The 9,124-nt window shown below is 47.9% G+C and overlaps 1 protein-coding gene across 1 annotated transcript; it reads right to left on the minus strand.

Annotated features, from left to right (window-relative positions):
• Positions 1 to 64: 64 nt before the first annotated feature.
• On the minus strand, positions 65 to 8,739 carry LOC119118396 (nuclear receptor subfamily 1 group D member 1-like). The gene is made up of 8 exons (XM_037245402.1): positions 7,804 to 8,739; positions 3,908 to 4,186; positions 3,742 to 3,830; positions 3,514 to 3,658; positions 1,896 to 2,386; positions 1,630 to 1,815; positions 1,345 to 1,555; positions 65 to 932 (listed from the first exon to the last, which is right to left on the minus strand). The coding sequence occupies exons 1-8, from the start codon at positions 7,817 to 7,819 to the stop codon at positions 736 to 738; spliced, it is 1,614 nt and encodes a 537-aa protein (XP_037101297.1). The 5' UTR covers positions 7,820 to 8,739; the 3' UTR covers positions 65 to 735.
• Between the last annotated feature and the right edge of the window lie 385 nt (positions 8,740 to 9,124).

Genomic DNA, 9,124 nt, shown 5'->3' on the forward strand with positions numbered 1-9,124 from the left:
ATGTAGCTGATTTCCAAAATAATAAATAACAAAGGATGTTGAAGCAAATGACACGCACGCGTAATATTACACAATCTGAGGTTTATATCCGTTCTATTAGGAAGAAAGATTTACAAAATGTACAGAAAGTGCTCAATCAGCCATGATACCCTCAAGGAATCAGTGAAACGACCAATCAAATGATATCACTTTAGTTTGTATGACAAACATTGGGGGCAGGCAGGCGCTTGGCTCCGTCATCTCCATGTATTAAAGGTCCATCTTGAATCCCTACGACGTGTTCCGCCTGCCCCCCAAAGTCCCACCTTATACTGGAAGGTCAGCAGAACATTTGACCGTGCTTCCGTCCATTCTATCCGTTCAGTCGCATTTGGACAAATGTCACGTATGCAGCAAAAAAAATTATACAAAACATGCACAGGGACTTTCCATAACTCATTTGCATATTGAGGTCAATGCAAACGCAATGTTTGGGTGGAATCGTTTGAAATGTCTTAATTTACGTTTTACATTGAGTCCCCAAACAATCTTGCGTAAATGTGACACATGGCTGTAGACTCGCTAGATTTGAAATAATTCTATGTATATTTATGTACACGTTCCTTTTATCGTCAAAACAAAGGGACTCCTCACATGTCATCACAACTCTTATTTGATGGCCCCGTTGCTTTTTCCTTTCACACAAAAAAAGTTCGTGTGACCGTGGGATGTGTTTTTCTCGCCGTGCTCGTCTGCTCAGGGGTCAATACGAAAGGCCAAAAGTTTGTCGGAGTGCAGATTGTTGAGGGTGCGCAGGTCTGGTAGCCGCAGAAGGAGTTTGGAGAAGAGCGACGTGTCGTCCGGATGCCGCCGGGCGAGGAGCGAGCGCAGCGCTCGGATAAGCCCCTCCTGGAGCTGCTCCACAGCCGGCGCGTCTGAGATGCCCCAACGATCTGAGGAGATCAGAGGAGACCTGTCAAATACTCCAAAATGCTTCCATGAGATACGAGTGTAACTCCATCCGTGACCACGCTCATATTGCAAATCATCTTGCTCCATTGAAATCAATGGAAGCAGAATTAATCCGTTCACACACGCACAGCAAATCTTTAAAAAGGGAAAATAGCATTCAAATAAAGAGAATGTATATTAATTAATTAATATAAATAAGAATAATAATATAAATAAAATAATCATATAAATAAAATAAAATTAATAATTAAAACAAAAAGTAAAGAATGAAACAGATTAGCGTCATAATGTATTGCAGTTGAATCCAGGTGGCAGTGGAAAACTGTCTGCAGTCATAAGAATTATTTTTCCTGCAGTGGATCACAAATGTATGTTTTGGGGAACACTACGTACCTGCTGAGACCAACACAACAGCCATGAAAAGCGCCATTTCATCAGGCTCCAAGCCCAAGGAGGCCAGCTTCTCACTGAAGTCAAACATGGCATTGAGTAGGGAACCCATCCCCAAAGCACGTAAGGTGGACAGCGGGTACGTTTGACCGTTCAGGAAGGTCACCGTATGTTCTGCAGCATTGAACAAGTTGCTGAACCTCACCATAAGAACCTAAGTGGAGAAAAAAAGATCCTGTGTGTTTCAGCAGCTTTTGGATTATGGCTGGAGAGTGATCATGACGTTACCTGGAAGGTTCCCGATTTAAGCAGCATGACTTGGTCCTGCTGGCTAAGCTCTTGAAATCCTGGAATGCCCTTAGCGAATTCCACCACTTCCTTGACTGCAGGAGTGAAACACTGAGAAAAGGACTCCCAGATGTCCTGACTGCTGCGTTCCGAACCAGATACGGGGCACGCGTTCAGAGGACACGCCTGTCGGACAAGGTGAGACAAAACACGAAAGGCGTGAGTGAGGCCATTTGAAGCCAATGTCGTTTCCTTCCAGAACTTACCAACACTTTAGCTCCCGGAGCTAACTTCCACGGACAGGAGGGCTGGTTTGAAGCCTTCCCCGCTTTGCGACAACGATGCAGAGTGTCGACGCTCGGCCGATGAGTTGGATTGGTTGACGCTAAATATGCGTTGTCCATGTTGTGGAATGTAAGCGGGTTGTCATCAAGCGGGCAAGACTGGGCGCACTTGGCTTGTCCAGAAACCTGGCGGGAACCGCAATCTCGAGAAGCGTCCTTGTTGGTGAGTTTGGCCCTCTTGGCCGTCCTCTCCCGCCCGCTGAAGGTGTCCTGGTAGGCTCTGGAGATGGCCCCGATGGCCTCCTTGGAGCCGCCGTCATCGTGGCCGGCGAGAGTCTCGTTCACCGACGGGGAAGAGGAGGAGGAGTAGTCCATGTCCGCAGCGGCTGACTCATTGAGGCTCTTCATGTAGCTCTGCATCTCATCCAGAAGTCGCTGCTTCTCTCTTTTCGGGATGCGGCCAAAACGCACAGCTGCACACAAAACAAAGCCGCACTTATGATTTTTTTCACTGAAAGTCAAACTTCTGACTGGAGGTGGCGCTCATGTTCCAGGAAGTGTTGCAAGGAGGGGCATTGTTGGAAGTTGCAAACTTCCCACGGTAACCATCAGCTGGAGAAGCTATTTTTAGACACATCGGCCTCATCCTCTCCTCCTTCCATGCAGCGCTGTTTCTCTCTCCCTCACTTGTTAAGTAGGCCAGTGGGGCAACGTGAGCGTGACGCCGCCGATGTGGTGGGCTCCGCTCAAACGCGGAAAGTGAAACAGATGAGGGGCGAGTGTTTGCGTGGGGGGGGGGGGGGGGGGGGGGGCTGGCAAAAGCAGGTTATGCCAAAGTGTGCAAACTTTTAACAAAGCATGCTCCAAATAGATGATTTACTGGCCTGTTTTGCGAAATATACATTCTGCTTTTCTCACTTGCTGAATTGCCGTTGCCAATGTGGTTGCCCGACTGCGAAATCGGGGTGATTGTGGGCTGGAGGCAGTTGCGTGTGGTTTTCCTGTTTTTCAAAGCGAGCAAAAGTGGCTTTTTAGGTTGCGCTGCTGGATTGGTGTGGCAGAAGAAATGGCCCATTTTTAGGTTCAGGCTAGCCGCTTTTACCGTCAGCGTGTCGGCTTTTGCCACCCGACTGTTTGCGCACCTGGCAGAAATAACGGCAGAAGAAAAGCTGGCAAACTACACTAACTAGGTCACAACATGCTGCGTGAGAACATTACTTGCTATTTTTCTGGGTCAGCCTTTTTTTTAATTTGCGGCCATTAGTGATCAAGGATGCCGACTTGATTGTCACGCGCTCGACGGCTTTCTGCATCTCGGGCTGCTTAATTGTTCCCCGTCTTTGAGCGCACGCCAGGTAATGAAGTCGACCCTGTTTCTTAAAATAATCCCCCTCTTTGTAGCAGTTTCCCGGATGATAGATCGCTTTGGGGACTTGGGGGCTGGTGTACCCATAAATCGTTGTCTGACAGGGGGATGGAGGCGGGCTACCAGGAGGAGGGGGGGGGAGCAAACGCGAGCGTCCATCAAAGGAGACTGCTTTTGCTCATAAAATCACATTTCACAACCTTCCATTCTGCACCGAAAGCCGAAAAATCTCACCGTCTCGTGACATGCCGACGGACAAGCACTTCTTGAAGCGACAGTGCTGGCACCGATTGCGGTTCATGCGCATGATCAGACACTTCTCGTTCTTCACGCACATCTTGTAGTTGATGTTCTGCTGGATGCTGCGGCGGAAAAAACCCTGAAAGCAGAACGGAGCGTTCTCTAAAATCAGCTGCAAAATTCCACAGCAGGCTTCCATTCCTCGGAGGAGGCGGGGCTTACCTTGCATCCTTCACATGCGTGCACGCCATAGTGGAAACCGGACGCAATGTCACCGCAGACCTTGCAGAGCAGAACCATTCCACCATTCTCTGTGGTAGCACAAGAAGAGTTGCCAGTGAACTTCCCCAAGTAAGTCAGACAGTAAGGACAGTGAGAAAATACATACTCGTAAAAGTTCCATGGAAAGCACAGCTGGGCCTTTTCCCACCAATCAGATGTGCATAGGTTTGCTGCGGTGCAGGAGAACCGCCGTACACCTCGGCGAAGCGGACCTTTGAGGTCGGACTGGCGGACCCGTCCGACCTCTCTTTCATCGCCCCGATCTCTGTGAAGGTCACATTCTCCGGCGACGAGGGCTGCGAGTGTGTCTGGTAGCCGCTGGAGGGGCTCCCCGGGCTGGGGCTGGAACTTCCGGACGAGCCTGCATACAGGATGACTCCGCCTCCTGCGAAGCAAGCCACGCTTGGGTTACTCACTTCAAGTTCACCTTTATGATATTTATGGAGGATGTTTGCTTCGACTTTATGGCGTAGGGGCAAAAGAACTGATTCTGCGATAATCTTCATGGAATGGTTTAGGGATGGGCGAGTATCGATACCGGGTATCGGTGTCGTCACTCAGTTGCAGAGCACACATAGCCGGACAACCTACGACTGCATTTTGGAGGAGTCAATCGGCCTCCAATGGGATGCGGGAGGAAACCAACGCGGGCACGGGAAGAACATGCAAACTCCACACAGGAAGGCGGAATTATCGAATTATGAAAAGATGACGCGCTAGAGAAATAACACGGGCAGATTAGGAATCAGCACGCACAAAAATCACCATGAATGTACAACTACGAGCGGCTCCCCAAAATTCCGCCACTTGTTCAGCTAAAACGCAATGTCGTGTAATGATGGTCCTGGACCGATAGGCAAAAGCTCCGTGAGAACCTGCTCAAGCTGACAAAACGTGCAGACTAAAAATACGGCTGCTGCACGGGATCTGCGCAGGAAGGCGGAGAGCACTCGCATCTTTTTTTTTTTTTTTTTTTACACAAAAGGAAAATGCAGTATTATGCCGGTGCGCACACAACGCATCCGGGGTTTGTCTTTGCCCCGCCCCCTTTTCCAGTCATGCGTTGTAGATGAGCTGAGACATGGCCTCACGTGCATTTGCCTCCTCAACTCCAATAATAACCACCGTGCCACGCCACGCTCACGCTCTCCTGGCATCGTGCCCAGTGCCAGCGAGCCGCACGACACCTGACTGCCGCCTCACATGCGTGCGTGAGCTCCTGACACGCTTTCGGCTCCAAACAAATCCGCAGTCCCGTGTCGAGATGAGCAACAAAACACAAGTGAGGCTTTTTTAGTTGCCAAAATTGCCTTCAAGCACGTTTCTTCTCTTTGCATACTTTTTATCCCTGGACTCTCTATTTTGTGTCACATATATTTTCACTCTATATCAGACTGTCAATTTATAATCAATTCAAATAGCTTTTGTTACTTCTGATTGGAAAAAAAGATTGATATTGGGTAAAAGCAAGTATAGGAAAGTCAGTGCTCCTGGTGTTTTTGCCTCACACTTTTTCCCATGCATGCACTGTTTGCCTTCATCTTCTGGCATTTCCCACGCGCACACTGTCGCCTGGCCCGAGCCACTTTGAATTTGGGTCACTGTCGACGGCACTAATTGAAACCACAATGAGGCTTCAATGACAATCTGCAGCTTACCCGTGCGTGCGATTGGAGTCAGGCAGAGAAGCAACGTGAGCAGGGAGCAACGTGCACGCATGAGGGAAAGGTCCTCGCTAATGTGGCATACGGCAAGACCTACTAGCGATGTGTTTACTCTTTGGTGTTTGCAGCAACCGCAGGAACTCAAAGTGAGCTCAAGTAGGTCAATGCCACAGCAACCTGCCTCAAGCCTCCCTCCAAAGTGCATCAACCTACTTCGAGAGGGACGCAAATCGGTTTCGGGTGTCATGTCATATGTGAACCTGCAGCAGTTGAAAAATGTGCTGTACTGGATTTGAATAACTGCTAGTTTTCTTGATTAAAACCAAAAACCCAACATTCTGGCTGTATGTCACAGGTGTCAAAGTCAAGGCCCGGGGACCAGATGCGGCACGCTACATCATTTTATGTGGTCCGCAAAAACAAATTGTGCATTGAATTCATGTGTCATGACTAAAATTGCAAATTGTCTTCACTTTTAAAAATCATCCTATAAAAATATATATTTTTTTACCAGTCTGATTTGAAAAGGAGTTATTTGTCAGATTGCGCTATATATAACATGAGGCGTTCATACATTTATTTTGGTTGACAGTCATAATGGCCCTCCGAAGGAAACTATGACTAAAAAAATGAGTTTGACACCCCTGCTGTATGTCTTCTTCTGAAATGCCTTGCAGTTGATTTTTAAATGAAGAAAAAAAAAAAAGTCTTTTGCCTTATCATTTATGTATTCTTGAAAACATTGCTCAGCCTGATTTTTTTTTTTTCCACCTTTACGTTGCTATCGGAAATCCGTTTGGTTTGTAAACGCAGTCACGTTCCAGAGGCCAACGCGCCCTAATCGGATGCTTGCCCTGGAACGATGTCACGGGGACAGATACTGCATTGCACTCACTGATAACCAGCGACAACTGCACGAGGTGGGCGGGGCCAGCGCCTGACTTTTGCCTCACCATGAGGTGGGAAAACGTGACTGATATAGAGCGGAGAGAGAAAAAAAAAAAAAACACTGCACTTGAATGCATGAAATCGCTGACCCACTGACCAAACTCCGGAGGCGGTAACAACAGCACTGAAGCGCCCGTGAGAGCGGCAGCGGGTGGTGGGCGGGGCTTGAGCAGCTCACGCGTTGCACGGGGCTCTGTGAGGGAGGGCACGTGCAATTTATTTTTTTGTTTTGCTGGAATTTCTGATCGAAAGATGCAAAACTTGGACGGAGTCAGCACTGCAGGCGGAGTTTTTGTGACTCATGCTGACAACAAGGCAGCAGGTCGCCTTCCAGTGCATCATTTTTGTGAGATGACGACAAACTGTCTAATTGACCCCTTTTTTTTTCATATGCACGCTATACATGTTTATTTTTTAACCATTCACTCATGTTTTGATTACAAAATGCAGCCCGAGAAACTGCTGTCATGTATGATGGCAAACCACAACATAAGAAGCACATTCCAAAGAGAATCAGCCTACATCATATTAAGTGTTCCTAATATTTCGGCTGCCTCCCTTCATTCAACGAGTTTTGAGTGAGTGCATTGCAACACCCGAAATAGCACCCACTATATTGTTAGAGCAAGACCTCACAAATAAGCAAAACTAAATAAGGTGTGCGGCTAGCTAAGCACCGGTGTCTATTTCAGGTCCACACCAGCTCATCATCACTTGTGGGTCAACATCCACAATGCTCGTTGAACATCGTTTTAAACCATTCTAGGCATAAAAAAAAAAGTCTTCAGATATTGCAGTATTTTTTGCTACTCAAGCTCAGCTTGATTTGTTCCGTGCTTTTCCAACGCAAGGTGCGTTTCACCCAAGTCAAGAGGAGTTGGCTAAAATATTTAAAAGAACGCACAGTGCAAAATCATGATTGTGGAGATACTGCAAAAAGACCTTCGTCATAAGCATGGAACTTCAGCCTACATTGCCAAATTGAATTCGGTAGCATGCTGCAGTTCAGAGAAGGTGAGTGGACTACCCGGTTGATGATGAGACGTCAAGTCGGAAAGAAGAGCAAGTGGGAGGACTGCTGCAAGTCAACTTTGAAGGTCTCGACAGTGTAAACAAACATGCTGCTTGTTTGTTTGCTGATAACGCGACTTTGGCAGGTGCATGGAGAGAAGCGCGGAATGACAGTACGTGAGCTTGTTTTCATGGAGCGCCTCAGCAGGAAGGGAACAGCATCACCGGCCGCGTCTTGGTGCAGCGACGCGGAGGATCCAAATTTTAGGACACTCGTGAACTGTGTCAAGCCGTACATTAAAGGTTACCGGGCCATCTGACACTTTAGAATGTCAATGTCGAGCAATCACAATCAATACAAAATACTAAATTCTCTTACCTGGGCTGTTGTCCATTTTTCTTGGAGATGAAATCTGGTGAATACAGCTGAAAAAAAGAAAAATCCCAAAGCACCTGCTCTTCTCAACCGAGCAAAAAAAAAGACCGAGTGATGGAAGCGCTTTCCGGCTGTTAATTGCGCGCAGCAGTCCTCTACTTGCGCTTGGAATCAACCTAGATGCTTTCTGCTGAACCCTTCTCGTGCACGCCTTCGAAGAAAGTGGAGTCAACACATCCGCGTGTCATGCGTGACACACACACCCACAATCGTCACGTTTGCAAGTGAGTTGAAGATGTGAGCGTCACCAACTTGTGTGTTGCAGCTTTGATCACTCTCTCTCTCTCTCTCTCTCTCTCTCGCTCTCTCTCTCTCCTTGAGATTTCGTTTCCTCTCGCACGCTTTGATTGGTGGGAATGACGTGCCAAGTGGGGTTAATTTGATGCGCTGCTCTGTGTAAAGCCATGCAAGCAACATGCGCGCTCGCCATGTGCCGACTCGTGCGCTGGCCCACTGATACACATTTTATGCAAAGCTCCGAGCGCGTGACGCATCCGTCAATGGAGCCGACAGGATGAAGCACATGGGCAATAGGCGTGCCGCACCGTGACTGCTTCTCGTTGCATGTCGCTGGTAAACACAACAAGACGTGACCCAAACATTGCAAGATCCATGTTAAGGCTCGCAATATACGGAGTCATCAAGGACTTTTTTCAATTGATGTGAATTTACAGTCAACAATATATTGAGGAGGCTTTTGAAGTGCTTCCACAAAATTCTCAATAATAATATTTATGCTTTTGAAGTGCTTCCACAAAATTTTCAATAGTAATATTTATGCAGAGTATTTTCAGTCTGGGTGTCATACAGAGTAAGATAAGCACTCGAGAAATTGTAAACGATAATATTTTATTCTATTTGTTTTGGGGAATTGGAAAATAAACCATCCATCCATCCATTTTCTGAACCGCTTAGTCCCCACGGGGGTCGCGGGAGTGCTGGAGCCTATCCCAGCCGTCATCGGGCAGTAGGCGGGGGACACCCTGAACCGGTCGCCAGCCAATCACAGGGCACACAGAGACAAACAACCATTTGCACTCGCACTCACACCTAGGGACAATTTGGAGCCTTCAATCGCCTACCAAGCATGTCTTTGGGATGTGGGAGGAAACCGGAGTGCCCGGAGAAAACCCACGCGGGCCCGGGGAGAACATGCAAACTCCACACAGGGAGGGCCGGAGGTGGAATCGAACCCGCACCCTCCTAACTGTGAGGCGGACGTGCTACCCAGTGCGCCACCGAGCCGCCTGGAAAATAAACCCAA

The sequence above is a fragment of the Syngnathus acus genome, chromosome 2, assembly GCF_901709675.1.
Source record: "Syngnathus acus chromosome 2, fSynAcu1.2, whole genome shotgun sequence".
NCBI classification, from domain to species: Eukaryota; Metazoa; Chordata; class Actinopteri; order Syngnathiformes; family Syngnathidae; genus Syngnathus; species Syngnathus acus.

Bases quoted from the DNA above. Each gene is read 5' to 3' on its own strand.
- LOC119118396 (XM_037245402.1), bottom strand. The intron at 3,659-3,741 runs GTAAGCCCCGCC...TTCTGCTTTCAG, and splicing joins ACGCATGTGAAGGATGCAAG to GGTTTTTTCCGCCGCAGCAT. The intron at 1,556-1,629 runs GTAACGTCATGA...TTCTCCACTTAG, and splicing joins TTAAATCGGGAACCTTCCAG to GTTCTTATGGTGAGGTTCAG.